Here is a 21,641-nt window from a genome sequence, read left to right as displayed (position 1 = left end):
TCTAGCGCTTTGCATGCCCAGAAGGGTCAGCACTCAGCAGTGATGCAAGCGGATACTGGCAAAAAAGTGGGGGGAGGAAAAACCCAGATGGCATTTCTGTGAGTGTTGATTTTTATTATGTGTATTGATGTATTATATATTGTTTCTATCGATGTGCTCTAATTGCTCCTGCTCAGTGCAGTGTAGGCTACCCAGACAGTCTCACCACTATGGGTGTGGCATGCAAGTATAACAAGCAGACATTGCTGTCCGCGGCCCTGCTTTCGCATTCTCCCCAAGGAGGTCAGGACATCAAGGCTCTTCTAGGTGCTCTATAAATGTGTTGGGCTATAACTCCCATCAGCTCCAGCAAGCACAGTCAGTGGTCAGGGATGCAGGGAGTTGTATTCCAAAGTATTTGGAGGGCACGCAGGTTAGGAGAGGCCGCCTTGAGGTCAACCAAGCTCCAGCCCAAATGCTTCAGAAAGCGCTCTTAAGGCTTTTTCTTTGCCCTCCTCACCAGCTGTTGGGGATCTGTTCATGGTGGCTTGGAATAACAAGTGTTGTCAGGGAGGGGAGGGGCTGAGGTTTGGGAAGGGTGGATTAACCAGATGTTGATAGAAGCAACAGACAAAGGTCACATCTCGGGTCATTCATTCATTCATTGGATTTCTAACCTGTCCCACTAACCACATGACTCTCTGGGTAGGTTACAGCAACAAAACTATAAATACAATATCAAAAATGATAAATCACAGTAAAATGTTAAAACCAACAGAACATGCCACTGACAGAACTAATAACTTCATTAAAAAGGCATACCTTTACTATACTATTGAACAGTAAGTATCTCTGTCTTATCTGGATTAAGTTTCTGTTTGTTAGTCCTCATCAAATCCATTATCAAGGGCAAACCCGATCCAGAATATCCACTGCCAATTTCTCTCATCCTAGCATGTTGTCTGCACCAGCCTATTATATAACTACTGCTTGGAAGAAGCGCAAATGGCTTCATCCGTCTGTACTACCTGGGAGTCTCCTTTGGTCTCACCTGCCTACCAGCCCACTGACCACCCACTCACCATCCTACAGCAGGACAATTGGAGAAGACCTGCTGGCCTCACAGTCCAGGGGCCTCTATCTATCTATTTAGAATTTTTGTATGCCGTCCCATTGCTTACAGCCTTGGGATGGCTCACATAAATAAACATGGTGCAAATATGGTATTCATGGGGCCTTCCCCCTGCAGGGGAGTAAACTCTGCCTGCTGGCTGGGAAACTTGATAGGGAAACCCTGGGCCATTAGGAATAAGAGCTGTACATGCACCATAAGCCCCTTTCTGATGAGGGTCATGTGGTCAGCCCAGCATGGAGGGCTGTAGGTGTGGGTGGCCATTTTAAATGTTCAAGCTCTAGCAGGGGGTTGTCATGCTTTGTCAGGCTGCACAAGCCTGGGCAGCAGGGATGTTTGAGAGTTAAACAATTCCAGATAACCCTCCAACAGCTCCCCTCACCCAGGTTTGGACAATGCAATAAGCCAAGGCCATGCCTTGAATAGGCAAGTTGTTGCCATGGGGGCCACAGCTTGTTGTGGCTTGCTTAAGCCACGATGGCCTACAGTGATCATGTGAACCAAGTCAATGCTGGCTGTAGTTAGCAGCAGCTGCAGCATCTGGGGCAAGGCTAGTAAAAAAATGCTCAATGGTTTCCCAAATTTTCATTTTCACCCACTGGAATAAAGTCAAGGTGGTGGGGAACATTCCAGATTTCCTTTTTTAAAAAAACTTTCCTGTCGGACTTCACATCTCAAAACAGAGTGTGCCCCATGGAGCTTCCATGGAAGAGAGTATTGCGGTTTCTTCAAGACCACAAAGAAGACTCTTGGGCATCCTAGTCAGTTTAGGCATAGTTGTGGACAAGATGTAGGCAAAGGCCCCTTTTCCATCCTCTGTTGTGGGGTGGAGGGATACTTTGCAGTACTTCATATTCCCAGGACGATATATGACTTTCTTTGCACCCTTGTGCCTTTGCTGGGTTGCACACACCATCACCCCTTTTAAGGGCCAGAGAGGTGTGCTTTTTAGAAAGCATGATTTTCTGAGACCATGGCAGCATTATGAAGAAAGGAGAAATTAGCTAATCATCTCCCTGACGCCCTGGCCAAAATCAGCCCTCTGGAGCTTTTATTTGCATTTCATTGGAAGCCCAGGTGGATGCTAGTGAGACCTAAATGCAAACAGCAACTCTAAAGAGGCCACTTTTGTCCCTGCTGGGGCAGGTGCAGAGAAGGCTTACACCTAGCTTGCCTCTCAAATGCATCTGTGGAAAGAGTACACCGGAGAGATGAGAAAAATGGTCACTAGGTGGCAGCACTGGTTTACATATTGAAGGATGTCCTAGGAATCTGAAAGGGGTGAAAATCCAATGAATTTCCACAATCCCCCCACCTTCTAGTTCATTACCCCGTGCTTTCACCAATGTGACTCTCTGTGCTGTGGTTCAAGCCAGCTCCCAAATTTCTGCCTATAGGACAGATTGCAATAAGAACTTTTCTTTTAAACAACTACTGGCATTTGCACAAATAAGCGGCCCCAAATCACATGGCTTTAATGTAATGTAATGTGCAGAATTAGCTGATTTTCATAAAACTGTAATGATAGTTTTTAAGTGTTTATTTACATAAGTTTTACTAGAAGTTATACAAGAACATTTTATTTGTTTGTTTGTTCCTTTTTTATACCATCCAATAGTCAAAACTATCTGGACAGTTAACAAGTTAAAAACAAAATCAAAACAAAAATTAAGGTATAAAACAATAAGACCATGGTAATTGCAGCCACAAATAGCAGTCCTTCTTAAAGAAGTCTGCAAAAAATGACTAAGCTTGAATTTGACCATGGATCAGAAGGGAACAGACAACCTATCAAGCTCAAATGATCTGGATTTCCTTGTCTTGGTTCCTCCACCCTAACTCGAAGTTTAACCCAACACCCAGGTATAATTCCCCTGTATTCAGACAACACACACAAAGGCAGCATTCAGGGTGTTCTTGTGTACTACACCTGCATTCTGCACAGTTGAGCATATTCCCAAGCACCTGGACATGCAGTTTTTCTTAAGACCAGTTCTAACTCCCAGGTATACCTCCTGTCTGTATATTCACACAACTTGAGAACACCCAGGAGTTTCTTGCTGACTGCTTGCTTTGCTTGCCCAAGCAAGGCTGATTCCAGGCCCCCAGACACACACAGGTTTCCCAACCCTAATTCTTGCCTGATGCTTAAGACCACCCAAACACCTATATATTTGGATAATATGCATACAGTTCTTGTTTCTAATTGTTCTTGTCAGTGACTTACCTTGTTTGCTCGATGAAAGCTAATTGCAGGTGCATGGACATGCATAGGAGCCCAGGTTTACCTTGTCTGAACCCTACCCTGCAGTTTAAACCCAGTGCTAACCCCAAGTATAATCCCTTTGCATCCAAACAACATGCACAAATGAAGCATAAATTCCTGTGACAATTCTGCTGTGGATTATGGCTTCCTGTCTAAAGCTGACCTGAATATTGTTGCTCTGGCCAGAACTCCAGTACTGATTGCTGCTTCTTGGCATCAGTGCAGCAGCAATGCTTTCGAGCGTCCCCTTGAGCACCGCCTCCCTGGGCAAGGTGCTGGAGAGGGTGGAAGCAGCCCCACCCAGGCAATCTTCCACAAGGCTGATCTTCCGGAACCATCTCAGTGGGGCTGCAGGCCTGGTTTTGGCCCAGAAACAGCCTTGGTTGCCCTGTGCGCTGGCCTCTGCTGGGAGAGAGACACGGGAAGTGTGGCCCTGTTGGTTTAACTAACAGTTAAAATACTCCGAAAATAAAAAAGTCATTTCCTGGTGCTGAAATGTATACAAAGAAAGAAGAGGTCTCTGATTTTTCCTCTTTTGCTGCTCTCTTCTATTACTTTGGACATTGTAAGAGACCTTTTTGTCTCCACATGGCTGTCACTGAAAAGCTGCATTCAGGATTCTGTCCCTATTTCGGTCACTTCTTGCTTTTGCTTCTCACCTGGCCGAGGCCATTCTGAACATTTCTTCTGCCACCCATTTAGACTTTTTCTTATTTCTGCAGGCATTGTCTCTTGGCATTCCTCCCGAATACATCTCAAGTTTCCATTTTGGATTGTTTCACCATAAGGATTTCAAGGTAAGAAGATTCAGAGGTGGTTTATCATTGCTGCCTTCTATGCAGTGCTTACCAGAGTTAGTTTGGGCTCCATGGCTGTGGTCTTCACAAGGTCCTCCACCCGTGTCACCTTCAACTCCCGCTGCTGCCCCGTAGCTGCCCTTCGGGAGCCTCTCTGCCTGCATCACCATTCAGGAGATCCATTCTCTTCTGCTGATGTGACAGTTACTCCCGAATTGGGTGGGTGCATCTTAGTCTGGTGCCTCAGCTTTGGCCATCCTGCCTTGGGCTACCCTGCCAGGAGACCGGCCTAGTGAGGGAGTCTGGCCTCCTGGCAGCATTGCTCCCAGCTTTTCTGGCACTCGCAAAGCCCCTCACCACACGAAGGTGTGCATCCCGGAGGAGGAGAAAGGGAGGCCAACAAGGTCACTGCGTCATTGGGTAACAGTAACATAATCTGGTTTTTGTCTAAAGAGTGACTGCTTGACTAGTGTCAGTCATTTTTGAGAAGAGACCTATTGTGGAAGAAACCTCAGTGACAGAGAGAAATCCAAGTGAGCTCATGGTTTTTGGATGAGTCACGGCTTCCTCTGACAAATTTTTCCATATCATCTGATCAGCAAGTTATCTGCAGCTTAAAAATAGTAAGGGTAACAGACTTCGGGCATCAGAGACATTGAGAAACATTGGTTGCTATGAAGCAACTGGACAAGAAACCAGTTTAAAGATAGGAAAAGGGAAGTAATCTCAGATCTAGTCCTGAACTGTTGCCCTTGATACATTTATTTATTATATTTACATCCCTCCTTTTTTCCTATCAAGGAACCCAAGGCAGCTAACATAATTTCCTTCCCCTCTCAATCTTATCCCTACAACAACAACCCTGGGAGGTAGGCTGGGAGGCAGTGACTGGCCCAAAGTCACACACCTGGCTCCAGGTTACCTGAGTCCCCAGCCTCTCTCTGAACCACTGCACCAGGCTGGCTCTCAGTGTGCCTGAAATATTGTGCTTTTAAAAAATCACATTTTGCATCAACTTTCAGATTCTGCAAGTAGAACTCTGCAAATCGTGGCGTTTTGATCCTCCAGGGAGGAGGAATTTCATTCCACACCCTCAGAACAATTCAACCTCATTTGGCATAGAGCTGGAATTCGGAGCAGGGCCCGCAAAGAAGCGGGAAGCTGGCATCACAATGTTTGTATCTCACCTTTCCATCACAAGAGACACCCCAAAGAGTCAACAACAGTCTTCACAGAGCAACTTGCACTATCATAAAGCAGGAAGAATCACTATACCAGCAAAAACAGGAAATCCATAGCACCTGAACATAAGCCAACGGCTAGTGTGTGCTGTCCCATAAATATTCCTGAAAAGTGATGTTTTCCTTCTCCAACAGAAGGCCAAGAGTAATAGGCCAGACAGGCTTTCCCCAGGAATAGCTTCACACACGAAGGCTGCAACAGCTTCAAAGGGCCAACATCATTGCTTGCTTTCATGCCTCACACAGTCATTATATTTTGGCCCTGAGTGTTAATCTAAGCTGGCGCACAGCTGGGTTTTTATGGGGGGAGACAACCTTTCAGGCAACCAGTTCCCAGGCCCTTTAGGACTTTAACACTATCAGCCAGACTTTGAGTTAGGCATAGAAATAAACTGGCCACCAATCAAGGAAGGTGAGATGACTTTGGTGCTGGACACCTGTGTGTGCAAAGCTACCCTGGTCGAAGGGGAAACCTCGATTTTATTTATTTATTTATTTATTTATTTATTTATTTATTAAAACACTTCTATGCTGTCCCATTCGCCGAAGCCTCGGGGCAGCTCACAACATAAAGTTAAAATATAAAATAAGTAACAATATAAAATAAGTCGCCCTGGCCAGATAAAATAAGCAAATACTATTAACAATTAAAATGACGCTTAAATAAAAAGGTCTTCGCCTGGCGCCGAAAAACAAATAGATTTTATTCCAATATTGCAGGGATAAGCAGCTTGTGTTGCCAGAGGTGATTAGACCTATAATCCCCATCAGTCCTGGCCAGCATAGCCAGTGACGGGGATGATGGGAGGTGTAGGTCAAAACATACCTTCAACAGTGTCGTCTACCATGACCGACACCAGGACTGAAAGATATACTGCTGCCTGAGATTTTTAAAAGTGGAGATGGAAGGGCACGAACTTCTCCATTCAAAGCATGGTTTCTACCACTGATCTCCAGGTTCCTTCCCCAGAAGTTGGCTACTCTGACCAGTTCTGTTTGATATATCCGGCAACGTGGAAGGACTTCTAGTTTCCAGGCACTTGTTAAAACCTGCTCCAACAACACTCTGAACCAGCCAAAAAAGCCCGTTGAAGAAAAGCCTTCCCCTTTTTGTTCCATCCGTCCCAGTGGGAGGAAAAATTGATATGCCAGCTCTCGCAGCCCTGGAGACTTGTGGGGACAGGATGGCATTGGATCCTGTTGGCACTGGAGGAGCAAGTCCAAAGCTGTCCCTTTTTGCCATGGCTACCATCAGGGTCCTGGCAGGAGAGCAGTGAGGGCAGCAAAGGGGCGCAGATGTACCCAGGAAGGGGAGATTCGTGAGGAAAGCCCTTGCACTCTGCATGCAAAGAGGGAGATTCATTATGCCGTGTGACCTCTTGGATGCCCCTTCTTGGACCCCGAGATTGCAGCTTTAGAAATATACTTCACTGAATATAAATACGAATATTCCATTAAGTATTCTTAATGAGATGATGTATTTCATAGGCAGACTGTTTCCAGGCGGGCAGCTCCTAGCGCAAAAAATCAGAGAGCATCGGGAACTTGCTGTGTCCATTCCTCCTTAGCTGCATTGTTGCTGCTGATTCACGGTAAGAAAAATGGTGGAAGCAGCCATGGAAAAGCATGGGAGGAGCTGCGTGCAAACTCCGGTGAGGCACGGCAAGTGCAGGGAGCAAGGATCATCACCTGATGCAGCCGCAGCCACAGATCCGGTTCTGGGCAAGGGTACTCCTACATACAGCATCACCTTGTGCAACTTGAAACGCCGCCATCATGTGAGGGTTAGCTATTGTCACGAAAAAACAAAACCACATCTCCACTGACTCATCAGCAGCTGACTTGTTTTTTTTGCAATTTACTTCCAGTTTTCAGCAGATGCACCCATTCTTTTAATTTTCGCGTGCAATGTTTCTCCTTCGTGGTTTGTGGCATGATGTTCTGGTATCTCTGATCTCGCACTCTTTCCCCCCAACCTCGTGTCATACAGAAATCAGCCCTGCCAGTTTTGAAACTGCAACTGCGACAAACCTCTTGGCAGGGAATGAAAGGTGCAGAGTAAGGACACTATCAGCTACTCATGTAGAAAAGCACTTCATTATTCAGGGAGTCAGCCCATGGCCTTGTACTGCCCCAGGCAAAGAGCACATGTGAATGTGCAAGAACTGACGGGATAGGGGGTTGAGTCTCTCTTCAGAAGCTACTACGGGACGGCATTCTTCACAACACCTGCACTCAGCACTCGGGGGACCCTTCACAGACTGCTCCCTCCTCCAGCAACTTGCTGCTGCTTCCCAGCATCTGCTGCCTGAGGTACCCATCTCACTTCAGCTGGTGGTAGGGCTGTTGCTGGTCATCCTTCTTTTTAAAAAGGTGTGCTTTGGCCAACCACTTCTGCCCTGAAGGAAAAATAGCCCACAGGTTGCAGTCCTGAATGTGCTTCCGGCTTGGCTTAGGGCCCTGAAGCACTAATTTCTGGCTGAAAGTGCTCTCTATGCTCAAAGATGCTGCTTGGAGTAAACAGCACTTACCGGGGCAATTTTGCATAGCTGACTTGTGATCTCATACCTTTTCCTGAAGGGGGCGGGGGAATCCACCTCAGAGATGCTGAGAAAATTCCAAAGGGTAGAAGCAAAAAGGATGTCCTTCTTTTTATCCAAACAAAACAGAGACAATGAAAGCTTTGAAACAATTAGATTAGGATTTGAGGAAAGCAGAAACATAGAAACAGAGCAAGTCAGAAGGAGCCTCCTGGGCCATCTAGTCTGACCCCCGGCTGCAGCCAGCTCTGCTCATGACATGCCCACCATGTGCATATCCAGCCTATCCTTGAACACCCTCACAGATGGGGCCTCACCCACCTCCGTGGAAGCCCATTCCACACCCTCAGGGTCCTAACCATTAGGAAGTACTTCCTGGCATATGTGAATGTATGCATCTAGATGCATATTTAGAAGTAATTAGACCCAAAGCAGAAATGCGGTGCATCTCACTATAGTGTAGGAACCTGTGACTTTGTTGCCTTCCTGTTCAGCCCACCGTTCAGGTCTGGGGTTCCCAATGGGGAGCCTAAGGGGACTCCCAAGAACACCTACAAACCGCTCCCCGCTTTCAGCCTTCAAAATAAAACCTTGAAAACTATTGGGGCAGTATTCTTTCTCTCCCTTACTAGCTTCCCATTTTGTTCCCTGACTCCCCTCTCCCTCTTCTTCTTACGGCTTCCCCTTCCTCCCACACTCACCCCCCCACCCCCCCACCGCCACCACTTTAATGCATGGTTGACTGGCCAGGCCCCACAGCAGTTCCTTTTGTGAATCCCAATCCCTCTGTGGGAGCCACTTCAAGCCCGTGCCCACCCAAATCCCTCATGTTTCCCACGGTTCTGAAAAGTTTGAGGTGCTACCGGGGGGGGGGGTGCTTGCCTGACCTCCCCCTGCTGAGAGTCCCTCTCATGAGATTCCAGCATGCAAGCCAGACCTTGATTACTGGCCCCTGTGTGCTGGTTCCTCCAAATTATTCTGGAGGAATAATAACCTGCCCAGCTGGATTTAGTTCCACTTTCAGAAGGCAATTCCAAGGAGAACGTTTTGGAGACAATCTCATGGCTGGGTTCAGGTTTCTTCAGTTTACCTTACTCTGGAGGTGGCCAAGGCATGTCAGTCATTGCTCTGGCAGTCTGAGGCCTCCTCGGGTTTCCATAAAATCTCAGAAGAAGACATCACAAGGTAATTTCTCCTCTTGTATGTTTCAGATAAGGAAATGGAGGCCACATGAGGGTTGCAGAGCAAAGCAGGGGAGTGGAAGGGAAAGAAGGCAGCCACACCACACCCTTGGCTGCCTCGTGCTGAGTGGGTCCTCTCCAAACACCACCAGCACAAACTATAGCAAGTTCTGCAAAATGATGCAGAACAATGGAAGTCTCTTTCACGGGAGGGGGAAAAATCTTTCCAGAAATTAGAGGACAAGTTTAGGTACAGCTTTACCTCCAGCTCTTCTCTGAAGATCCTGTTCCCCTCACACCTGTATTGTCTGGATGCGAAGTGGGGCCCAGGTTGCTAACACGGGGATGCTGTGACCACTTGCAGTGGTAGTACACAACAGCGGCAAGAAAAATGCAAGGAACTGTGTGCCATAACCCCTGCCAATGGCGATCCCTCCCTCCAAGAAACTGTCGGAGAATCTCTCCCTCTGGAAATATTCCATGAAATTCTCCCCAAATTTCTCTACCTTTTGTCCTTTGCTTTGGGAGATGGGTAAGTGGTCACCTAGTCCAGCATCATCTGGAGGGCCAGGGATGCTTCACCACTGGATTAAATATAGGTGGAATATAATTGTTCTGGAGCACTACCAGTGTGAGATCCACACGATTCTGTAAATAAATACTTCAAAACAATCTTGGGAGCTTGGGCCTCAGGGAGCAGCATTTGCAGAAAACCACCACCATCTCCACTGCAATTCTCTACTGACAAAGAAATGGTGCTCTATGTGATCTTACAGTAAATGAAAGGTACTCGGTTTACAGAAATCATATGCATTTTTCTGTAGAAATATTTAACTCGCATACACTTGTAATGACGCTCAGTAGAAAAGGAAAACCACAACTGAATATAGATTTGAAGCTGTGTTTCCTTAGCCACTCAGAAGCTAAGGAAACACAATCTGATTATTCAACACTGCCAGAGCATCAGTAGAAGAAACAGGAGAAATGCAAGGCCATTTTCTTCCTGTTGGCTTTCTTCACTGTCCAGCTTTCACACCCATAAACAGTGATCCAACAATTCCAACCAGGGAAAAGGATCAACGACACCAGAGGAAGCCCATGTAGCTTCAGAAAAAGTTTGGAAATGATCTGAAAACAAGGAAGTGAAGGGAGGCCAGGCTCCAAAGGAAGGATACAAGCTGGTAGCACAGAACTGCAGGGAAGGCGTCAGGAAGGCTAAAGCTAGGAATCAGCTGAGACTAGTGAGGGACGCTAAAAGCAACAAAAAAAGTCTTCTTCAGAAATGTCCAAAGCAAAAGACTGAGGAAGGAAACGGAGGTTCAACTACTTCGTGTGGATGACAAAATGATAAAAGATTACAGAGGAAAGATAGAAGTGCTCAACTCCTACTTCGGCTCTGTCTTCTCCCAAAAGAAGAGCTATGACCTAGGGCAGGGGTCAGCAACCTGTGGCTCCAGAGCCGCATGTGGCTCTTTCATCCCTCTGCTGTGGCTCCCTGTCACCCAAAATATGTGTCACAACCGCCAATGTGTGACACCCACTGACACACGATTTATTGAATTTTTCGACCCCCAGTAGGCCAACCATGGATAAATCCAAGAAAAGAAAAGTTTCAGAAGAAAACTGAATGTCAGGAAGTGCTTCCTGGCATCCAAATGGAACCTTGGCTCCCTGAGCTTTGCTCCATTGGAGCACGTCCTGCCTTCCTCTGCAGGGGAGAACAGGTCTCTACCCACCTCCGTGTGACATCCCCTCACATACCTGTATGTCGCCAACAGATCCCCTCTGAGTCTCCTCTTCTCCAGGCTGTTCTTCTGCAGTAGATAGAGAAGCAGAATCTCTCCTAAGATCCTGAACATTCTTTCTGAGATCTTTCAGCAAAACCATGCATTTGCACTTTCTAAGATGTTCCATTTTTAGTTCATTTTGGCACAGAAATCGCTTTTCCTTTACGAAACTAGTTTTCAGACAACATGGGGCCACTTGTTAAACTAATTTTTAATGATTCAAAACTGATTTTAAAATAACACTTCCTAGAAAGCAGGTGTTACAAAACTGCATTTAGTTCCCCAAAATCAATGGCAATCAATGCCCCCTGGGTTAATGAGTTCCAGTGGCTTGTTAGAAGGACCCTTACCTTTCAATGGCCACCCTTTCGATTCATTTTCGAATGCTGTAGGCAGGGCATAGCCTTTCCCTGGTTGTTTAGTAGCAGCAGCAGCAGCAGCAACTTGACTCCTCAAGTCACAGACACATCTGCCCTAAAATTGTACTGCTGGAATTAAATGAAGAATACTTGGTATAAGAACCAGGACTCTGCTTTTAAACGGAAAGACTCATTCCTCAGAGTTGAAACTAAGTCCTGGGCTTACGACATTTTCATTATATGTGTGCATCTTTTGGACCATTTTGGTAGATTTCAGAGTTCAGAGTAAAGAGCAGAGCAGATCCAACAAGATTGTGAATCTTTGATCTGGTGGTGGTTATTCTTGTGGTCAAGTTGTCTCTGACTTATGGTCTCACTATGAGTGAAGGCCCTCCAAATTTGCTCTCCTTGACAACGCTGCTCAGCTCATGTAATCATCCTTGGTCTGTAGCAGCTAGCTTGTATGTTTTTATTCTTTTAACTGTTTTAATTTTTTATTATGTGAGTTGCCTAGGGAGGCAATTTTGGCTGTTACAGGCGGCATGTAAATATATGGATTAAATAGAGAGAGAATGAGAGAGAGAGCATGAGAATCTGTTAGAAATTTCTCCTCCCTCTGGAGAAATTCAGTGACATTGTCTCTGTATTACTCCACTCAGGAAAAGGGTGGAGAATTCCAAGAGGCTATTTGCATGCAGTTCTAAGCAGAAGCCCCATCATCCCTTCCTCATTCGCATCAGTGACTCATAAATGCCACTGGCCTTCCAGAGACAGTCCACTCGCCCACTGATGCAGAACTCCTCTCTCGTTTGACTCTCAGCCTTGTACTAGGAGGACCAACTTCACGGAACAAATTGTGGCAGCTGCCAGAATGGACTCTGTGCTGCACAAGATGTTCGACAGGAGACATTTACGTGGCTTCTCAATCTTCTTGTTAGCTGCTCATCTCGTCCTCACAAATGCTTGTAAAAACACAAGTGAGTACTGATTTTATTTTTAAAGTTTTTGAAGCCACCTTTAAGGAGAGAACCTCTCCAGTTGGGATTTGAAAGCAGTGCATGAAATGTAGAGTTTCTGAAAATGAAAACAAAGCAAACTAAACATGAGGTTCAACTGGATTCCTTTCCTGAGTTCAGAAAAATGTTGCCTTCTGCCCATCTCGCTCAGAATAATCTCTCCTGGGTAATGGCCTTTCCAATTACCTGCGCCCTGATCTGTTTAACTCGTTGTGCCAAGGATCAAATCTGGGACCCTGGGTGCTTCCTCATTGAGCCATGGTCCCTCCCTAAGTCTAGAGAGGGCATCATAGGATTGAAAGGGACCTTGGAGGTCACCTAGTCCAATCCCCCACATGATGCTGCATCTGCTATGCAGGATGGACCTGGGGCGTCCTTGAGCAATGGCTGACCAGCTTGTACCTTCAGTGAAGGAAACTTGCCAGGTCAAGGCTCGCTCTCTCTCTCCCTCTCTCTCTCTCACACACAAACACACAGCAGCAGCAGCAGCAGCAGCAGCAGCAGCAGCAGCACACACATAAGCACACATCACTCTGGCAGATCTGGCTCCTTCCCTAGCCTGATAATTGCATGAAGTTGGAGCCCCATTTATCAGACTGCAGTTGGATGCTTCAATCTGTGCCCTCAATTTTGGGTGTGTGCGCATGTGTGTCTTTGCTCACTCCTCCCTCTCACTATTTGGTCAGGGTTGCTTGCTTTTCTTATTCTTCTTGATTTTTAGTTTTTAGAAGGTGCTTTTTTAAAGTGTGTTGGTTTTATTGGTTTGGGGCCTTTTCATTTGTTTCATTTTGTTTGCTTTTCTTGTGTTAGATCTGATGAGCAGCACCTTGAGTGCCTCACACTGGTGCTGAAAGATGGACTTAAAACAGAATTAGGGCACAATCCTATGCATGGTGAAGTAGGAAAATTCCTGGCTGAGCAATGCTGGGAATAGTAGGACTTTTTCTGCATAAATGTGGATTTGCCTTGGATTGCACCCTGAAGTGTAATTAATAGAAGATAAATGCTGGCATCTGGACCTTGAATATCCTGCTCCCAGTGACTCACTTAGCATATCCCTGTCCCTTTATAGTGCACTTAGAAGCCCAAAGGACCCCCTCCTTCTGAGGGTTCGGGTGATCAAGGGGCTGGAACAACTCCCCTATGAGGACAGCGACCTTTGGGGCTGCTTGCTTGGGAGGGGGAGGCAAGTAGGGGCAGGAATATCTTACTCTACAGACAGCCGTTGCTTTTGCAAGGATGGGGATCGCCCTCCATAGCTCTAAATGCCCACATGCAGCATGCATTCTTCTATGGGTTAAGCACCTTTGCATCCCTGTGATGGCTTGACACTGAACCTCTTCTTGTTCCCATCCCTGACAGGAAGCGATTGCTCTGTCATCTCCGTATCTGTGCAGGAAGGGAGCTCACTGGACGTGCCGCTTAATACTTCTGATACTATCCTTGACGTCTGTGTCTGGAATAGCTCGACTTCCAGGTGGGAAAATGCCTGCCACTTTTCTGGTCAAGTCTGCAAACCACTCCTGCCTTACTTCAAGGAGCACATCTCACTTGCAAAGGAAAACTTTGTGCTGCAGAGCGCGAGCAGAGATTCTGGGAGGATCTACGAGCTCCTGGACACTTCTGGGAAATGTGTGGCCTCAATAAATGTCTCTGTGTCAGGTGAGTTTGTCCGTGCTGAATCTGTGCTAATTGATCCACAGCAACACCTGTTGGCAGTCTTACCATCTCAACCAACAGACAGAGTTAGAAAATGGCAAACAGTGCAGAAAAACAGCTGGGAGAAAATTTTGAGGCTTTAATCAGCGTCAAAGAGATTAAATCATTTCATCATCATGATGCACTGAGTTGAAAAGATGAACTCCTGCCAAAGGAAATCCTTGGCCTGGATAAGACATTGGTGTCAAATGAAAACCTTGGGGACCAGGGAGGAATATAAAGAGTGCTTAAAGAAGAGGGATAAATAGGAGAAATAAAGCAAAATAAGAAGCAAGAAGCTGAACTAGCATGTGAGGACAGAAGGGGAGGGCGGATGGGAAATATGGCTGAACTAAGTGCACTGCACTTTTCCAGCAGCGCGCTGCTCCAGGGGCACCCCTTGCCCTGGGTTGGTTCCCTTTGGCAGGAGGTTGCGGGAAGCTTCGTGGCAGCCTGCAAGCCAGAGAAGAGCTTCGTGTGCCAACCAGTGGCCAAAGCCCGCTGGGCCCATAGCAGGTCTCCAGGGGGAAAGCCTCACTGCAAACGCTGTTTGCATTCAACACCGAGCGCTGCAGCTGTGGCACCAGAGTCTCTTTCCAGTGGGCTTCAGATGAGGCTTTTCTCCTGAATTCATCCTACATTTTGAGTATATGTTGGGCGGGGGGGGGGGGGGGGCACACATATGCTTCCCATCTGTAACTTTCCAGTGCTTTCCCACGGTTTCTTCCATGTTTTATTCTTATCGGGAAAAACATATTCAGGAGTAGCCACACAATGTATCTTGATTTGTGGCCCCAGGAGACCCCTAGCTGGAAGCATTCTGACGCAAAACTGCAGTGGATTATTCTCTACTCACAGTGATGAGGGCTGAATGCAGAAAAAAGATGATGCTTTTAATTGCTGAAAGGGGAAAACTTATTTTGCTTCTCTCTTCAGATCTAGAATACCCATTTCTTCATTTTGCTGGGTGTGGGACACTTTTTGCCCAGCAAGATCCTCTTTGTGACGCGACAACATTGTTATGACGCTATCGAGGCACGGCTGTGGCTCGTGCCATTGCAGTGTAAGACGAGCCATCCCCGCCGCTTCCTAGAAATGACATTTATTTGAAGAACAGAAACACTGCGGGGAAATGAATGACTTCGGCCCTCTAGTGGTGGCGCTCACTTTCCCCCTGATTCCACCCCTCCCCATACACCCTCCCAAGCCCATCTTGCCCATGAAGCCTTTCACTGACACTCACACACACACTTTCTCTTTCCTATTCGGGGAATGATCGGAAGCAGGGATGAACTGGCTTGTAAATCCACTCCAGATCTTCAGGCATCTTTCATTCCACTGATGGAATGTGATTTTTCACAATTGATTTGAAAAGCATGTGCAGAGTCTCATTTCGAATAATGCACAGATCCTCCCCTGCAAATACGTGAATCCTCCAAAATGCTCATTCTCACACTTTAATCCATGAGGGGATGTGCATTCTTGTCAGCTTTTTATTTTTCCTAATTTTCAGTCTGTAAATTTATGGAAATTTGCAGTAGTCTGCAAGTCTGCAGAATGCATAAGATTCTGGAAACATCGCGGCCTGGAGCATGGCGATTTCCCCTACATCACTAATCACAGGTCCAAGTGAATACATGGCTGTCCCTGTTCATATTCACCCCATTGTCCCCTCACTCTTCTTTACCTTAGTCCCTTCCTTTTTGGAATTTGGGGCAGGAATACTTTAGTATAATTTCTAGAGGGTTGCCTGGATGAGTCTGTTGCAGCAAAACCAAGAGCCTTGTGGCACATTTAAGGCTAACACACTTATTGTGGTTTTCTGCGATGGTTTCCTAATTTTTAGACTCTGACTCTCATCATGCCTGACCATTGGTTATGCTGTCTGGGGCTGATGGGATTTATAGTCCAAACCGTCTGAAGGGCACTAGGTTGGGGAAGAGTGGATTATGCCATAATAAACTTTAAGATGCCACAAGATCACAGAGTCATAGAATAGCAGAGCTGGAAGGGTCCATGAAGGCCATTGAGTCCAACCCCCTGCTGTTGCAAGACACCACGTTACACCATCCCTCTCAGATGGGTGTCCAGTTTCTTTTTGAAGGTGTCCAGTGTGGGAGAGCCCACCACCTCTCCAGGCAGCTGGCTCCACTGTCGTGTTGCTCTGACAGTAAGGAAGCTTTTCCTAATGTCCAGCCTGAATCTGGGTTGTCACAACTTGAACTGATTATTCCAAGTCCTACACTCTGGTATCAACAAGAAGAGATCTTGACCTTCCTCTTTGTGACAGCCTTTGAAGTACTTATAGAGGGATACCCTCACTCTTCTCTTCTCTTCTCAAGGCTGAACATACCGTTCCCTCAGTCTCTCCTCATAGCCCTTATCCAGTTGTCTGGCACTTCTCCAGTTTTCCAAGATTTATTGAAGATAATAGCCAGAGTTCCTCCGCTAGTTCTTTTATGACTCTAGCATGGAGTTCCCAGAGCATCCCTTGCTATTCTTACTTCATTTCCTGCTTTAGCCTTCCTGATGCAATTCCTGCAATTCCTTGCTGTTTGTTTATGTTCTTCTTCCAGGGCCCGGCCCTGCTTCCACTTCCTGTACATGTTCTTTTTTTCTTTCAGGCTGCCACTTAAACTTGTGTGGAGCCACGTGGGCTTCCTCTGCTGTCTTACATACTTTTTTTCTTGATGGAATTGTTCGTAGTTGTGCTTCAAGAACCTTCTTTTTCAAGATTTCCCATCCCTCTTGGACACCTTTCCCCTTAAGGATGTGTTGCCATGGCACTTCACTCATCAGTTGTCGTAGCTTTTTTCATATGCCACTCAGCAAAGTACCAGATAGATTGATGGTGGCACCAGTACAAAACCCTGAGTTAATTCCACTGAGATTCCATGGCTTACACTCCACTCCATGCATTGACTAAAGTCCAAAAAGCTGGGAATACAATAACGGTTTTGGCTACCTCCCCTGGAGGGTCAGACAGAGCCAGAAAACATTCAAAAAACCCAATGGAATGAAGAGACCAAGAGTCAGGATGTTGAAGCTAAAACTCTATGTGTGCATTCTTGGAAGTAGCCAAACATGTTTCAGCCCTACATCATGCATATTAACTTTCTTCTGGGATCAAACTTTCTAAACATTGCCTGCAGGAATATCCGGGAAGATAGGCTTCCAACATAAATCCTACAGGTGCTTTTCCAACATTTGGGAACTTTGTCTCCTCCTTCCACTGGGGGACATTTCCTCTGGAGATCTGACACTGAAGGAGTGGGCTTTAACCGTCAGCTGGCATGCTTATGCCAGGGAGAGCAGAAGCTCAACCCAAAACCAAGTCTAGCGCTTTTGGGGTCTTACTCTCCCCATCTCAAGGAGGCTTTGTGTAGGCTTTTCTCCCATTCTAAAAATGGGGAATGGTTCCCCTGAGCATCAGCTCCTGGCAGTAAAAGCTTTGAGCTCCAATAGGATACTTGGGATACCTGGGGCACCACCTCTGGCCCTGCTGACCACTGGAATGCGAGCCCCCGAGGGCATCTCCGAAAAGGAGGTTGGCCCCTGTGCTGAAAGCAGTTCACTGCCCGATTGAAGCTGCTTCTCCTCCTACTCTTAAAGTGTGTGTCTGTAAATTAGCATGAATGTTACAGAACACCAATAAACCTCCAGCATCCCCCTTGCAAGAAAGCCAAACCCAAGAAAGCACTGCTGGGACATGGGAACGTCACACCACTGCGGAGTGCAGAGTCAGGCCTACCAAGGAATTCCTGTCTATCTCAACCCTGAGCCAAGCTTAACTTGCCAATTTCTGCAGAATGAGCTGCTTTAAAGGAACAGGCAGCTTTGCCGGTCATTCAGCAGCGCAGCACCCACTCAATTCTTCCTTCTCCTTCCTTCCAGATCCAGGAGTTACGACATACCCACCAACATCTTTACCTCCAGGAACCAAAAGTCCAAGTAAGTAGTGGAGGGTGCAGCTGAGCAAGAGAAAGTACAGGGGCTGGGTTTGTACCCAGCTGCAAAGTGCATGTGAACCTCCATCAGTTCTGAGAGATGCATATGTGTTTCAGGGATGGTGTCTCTCTCTCTCTCTCTCCCCTGCCTTCTGAAAGTGCAAGACGTGGTTTTGCTTAATACATTTATATCCCTGTGCGCCTCTGAGGAGCGCAAGGGGCTGAGTAAAGTTCTCCCCAGCCAATGTATCCTCATGACAGCCTGCAAACTGTGGCAGAGACTGACCCAAAGGCATGTGATATGATCAGAGGTTTTAGCCCTGCTCTCCCTGCTCTTGGTCGGACCATTACAGGTCTCCTTCATGTACCTGAAACTGAAAACGTCCATGGTCACACCTTCATGAAAGATGCTTTGCATCTGTATCGTGCACTCTCATGTTTGTACCTCAGTGCAAAATATCTAAAATAGTGTTACCAACCAGGTGCCTCCCAGACGGCTTTTCTCTCCAACTCTCATCAGCCCCAGCCAGCACAGCCAATGCTCAGGGGACTGTGGCACTTGTAGATGAAAACATCTGGAGGGCACTGGCTGGAAAACCCGCTCTTGCCCCTCACATTCAGATGGGCCACTGTTTCTCGGATGGACGTCTACAGCGGGAGCATCTGCTTTGACCGGAAGAGGGCTGTTCCGAAGGGGCAGCCGGGAACCCCTCAGATGCAGGATTCCCCGCCTTAGCTCTCGAGAGTTACCCTCAGGTGGCAGGACAGCCTGTGGGGCCTGTTGCCTCACTGCCTGGGAAAGGCTTGCAGCACAAGAAACGGCCCATGGGGCCGCGTCCCCCTGCACTCCATGCAGCCCAGCGGCATGGGGTTGGACAGGGCAGGGGGCTGAACAGAGAGTTCTTGGGAATGAGGAGCCAAGGGGGCAGGATCGTATCCCACGGAAGGGAAAGCGCACCAGAGTGTCGAAGCCTTGCAGTACAATTGCTGGCAAGGGAGCTGCACAACCTGCAGCAACTAAGAAAAAAAACGACTAGTTTGCCATCTCAGCATGCTCCAAAGCTTCCTGAATAGCACAGGACTGCCTCCCAACCAGGACACTGGAAACCTGAAGGAAAAACCTCTGTTCTGGGTGCCAGCCAACCTGGCTAAGACACCCCCTAACCTCTCCCCTGCCCAAGCATCATCTGCCTGCGGCAGCCGCCTCACTTTGTCTGGCAGTAGGGCTGGCCTTGATCAGCTTGTCATGCCCACTGAGCATGCTCAGTCCTCACTGGGGAGGGGGAGGCTCCCAGCCTGCCATGCCCACTGAGCATGCTCAGTCCTCACTGGGGTAGGGGGAGGCTCCTGTGACAGGTCTCCTCATAAGATGCTGCTGTTTTCTGTCAAGCTTTTTGCACTTCTGGGAATTTGGGCTTCCCTTCAAGCTGGACAGTATCACACCCTGTTCTTAATGGGAGAATGATTTCACAGAAGGATAAATATCCAAATTATTGGAAAGAATGTCCATGTTTTTTCTTTTTGCCCCCTGCAGGTAATGTGATTGAGCACAACTATCTTAGCACTACTATATTAGTTGCAGTGTTGATTTCTTTTCTAATTTTAATGGTAATAAGTTATTTCATCTATAAAAGACGCAATAGCCAAAGACGGCAAGAAGGACCATCCGGAGGTCTGGAGTTACAAAATACAAGGCAAAACCCCACTGGAGCGCCTTCTTAACAGGGAGAGACCCGCGAGAAGTGACGGATGGACAGCAGGCGACTGTGCCCCCATGCCCACTTCCTTGCCCAGAGTCCTTCTCAGTCCAGCTAATGCCCACAATCCTGCCTGCCTGGATGAGGGCCGAGTGAGGCTTTGCTAAATGCCCCTGAGCACCCCCAAAAGGAACGGGATGCCCAGACTAGGAGCATTGTCAGGCCAGACGGGGACACCTCCCCCCGCCCCACTGCTGCAGCTTTTGGACTCCCTGTAAGCCTTTGTCTCCTTGTAAGTAAACCCTGGAGCTGGCATAAACAGCTCCTTGGGATCAGAAAAACCTTTCGCCTCTGGCCAGGGCGAATACACCCAGTTTCACTCATCTTTGCTGTGGTAATTGCTGAGTTAGATTGCTGCAATGCAGTGTAATGGGGCTGCCCTTGAAGACTGCTCAGAAGCTGCAGCTCGTGCAAACAATGGCAGCCAGACTAACAACAGGAACAACGAGTCTGAACTTACAGGACTAATTCTGGTCTGCTTGCTTTGTTTGCCTGTATGCTTCTAGGCTCCATTCGAGTGGCTGGATTGGGACAGCAATGCTTGATGCAGCCCCCCTCCCAACCACAATCTCTCTGGACAATGTAATGACAGCTGAGGCCTCTGGGTGCCAACTCCAAGGGAGGCTTCAGGAGTGGCAGCCAAGGGGAGGGTCGTTTCAGTACTGGCGGTCCCCAAGTTACAGATGTCCAAGTTATGAACAACCAGTTCTTACGAACGGACTGCCATAATGCCTATTACAGTGATACCTTGGCTGACGAACTAAATCCATTCCACGACTCTGGTCGCAACCCAAATTGGTCGTGAGCCAAGTCAAATTTCCCCGTAAGGTTCAATGTAAATAAGGTTAATCTGTTTGGAACTACTTTTTTAATCACAAAAATCTGAAGCAAAGTGACAAAGAACAACAAAGATCGCGGCCATCTCCCCTGCCCCCCAGAGCACGAGTGCAGCCATCTCCCCACTCCCAAGTGCAGCCGCGATCACACCTGTGTTCCCAGTACGAGCGCGACTGCGGTCATGGACGGGTGCAATTGCGGTTGCGCTCGGGCAGGGAAGATGGGCGCAATCGCGGCCTTCACCTGATACAGAGTTCGCATCTTGAGGCAATTTTTTTCTGAAATTGCTCTTCATGACCCCATTTGGTCATGAACTGAGGCATTCGTGGAACAAGGTACTACTGTCATTTTAAAAAATTACTTCAGAAAATCATCACCATCATAGAGACAGAGGAAGCAAAACGGGAGAGAGGGAAGCCACTGCTGTGGTGAAGAGGAAGGGTAGAGAGGGAGGCCTCCAAGGCATGCCCGACCCATCTAGAGAGGAAAATCTCTCCAGCATTTTCTTGTTGCAAAGAGGAGGCACTGCTGAATTTGGGAGTGGGGGGGGGGGGCTGGTCCTGGAGATAGCCATCATTTTTCCTGCACCCCTAATCCCTGTGAATGAGGTCGAATACACGTGATCCGGCTTGCACACAAATTTGACTTGAAGACGAACTTCCATTTTCTCAGGTATGGCACTCACCTAACCGTAGTGGTGGCCTGACTGTGGAATGATTTCCCCTCTGAGCCCCACCTGGCACCAAGAATGCTTCTCTGCCGAGGCATTCAATAAGAACCTTTAATGGCTCGATGAGTGCATCCATGTTGGGTGCTTTTAACAGGCTATTTGTATCGAATATTGCTTTTGCTATTACATTGTCTTTAAAGTCTGTATGTTGGAAAATGTTTATCCTGCTTAATTGTGTTATGGTTCTGTTCTAGGAATTGTTGTAAACTACCCCAAAACTTTTTTGCATTAAAGGAATGAATTAATGGATGAATGCTCGAAAACTCTTGCTCTCATATTCTACTACGCCTTCTATATAGAAACTAAGACAACTTTAAAAATTGGAAACCCGCTTAGTTCCTTTAGGGATGCTCGGCTGTGCTTTTGCACCTCCA

At 47.2% G+C, this 21,641-nt stretch overlaps 1 protein-coding gene across 1 annotated transcript; it reads left to right on the top strand.

Moving 5' to 3' along the window:
• Positions 1 to 18: 18 nt before the first annotated feature.
• LOC123017936 lies at positions 19 to 20,489 on the top strand. The gene is made up of 6 exons (XM_044419620.1): positions 19 to 98; positions 4,100 to 4,174; positions 12,103 to 12,259; positions 13,661 to 13,960; positions 17,891 to 17,947; positions 19,478 to 20,489. Exons 3-6 carry the CDS (start codon positions 12,154 to 12,156, stop codon positions 19,663 to 19,665), a joined length of 651 nt encoding a protein of 216 aa, XP_044275555.1. The 5' UTR covers positions 19 to 98; positions 4,100 to 4,174; positions 12,103 to 12,153; the 3' UTR covers positions 19,666 to 20,489.
• Positions 20,490 to 21,641: the final 1,152 nt, after the last annotated feature.

Source organism: Varanus komodoensis, unplaced genomic scaffold, assembly GCF_004798865.1.
Source record: "Varanus komodoensis strain SLA01 unplaced genomic scaffold, ASM479886v1 scaffold105, whole genome shotgun sequence".
NCBI lineage: Eukaryota > Metazoa > Chordata > Lepidosauria > Squamata > Varanidae > Varanus > Varanus komodoensis.
This window is presented reverse-complemented; position numbering and strand designations above follow the sequence as displayed.

What these genes read in the sequence shown, in the direction of transcription:
- LOC123017936 (XM_044419620.1), top strand. Translation starts at nt 12,154, where the DNA reads ATGGACTCTGTGCTGCACAAGATGTTCGACAGGAGACATTTACGTGGC. An exon ending in AAATGCTTGTAAAAACACAA is followed by an intron (nt 12,260 to 13,660) that starts GTGAGTACTGAT and finishes CATCCCTGACAG; the next exon opens with GAAGCGATTGCTCTGTCATC. An exon ending in AATAAATGTCTCTGTGTCAG is followed by an intron (nt 13,961 to 17,890) that starts GTGAGTTTGTCC and finishes CCTTCCTTCCAG; the next exon opens with ATCCAGGAGTTACGACATAC.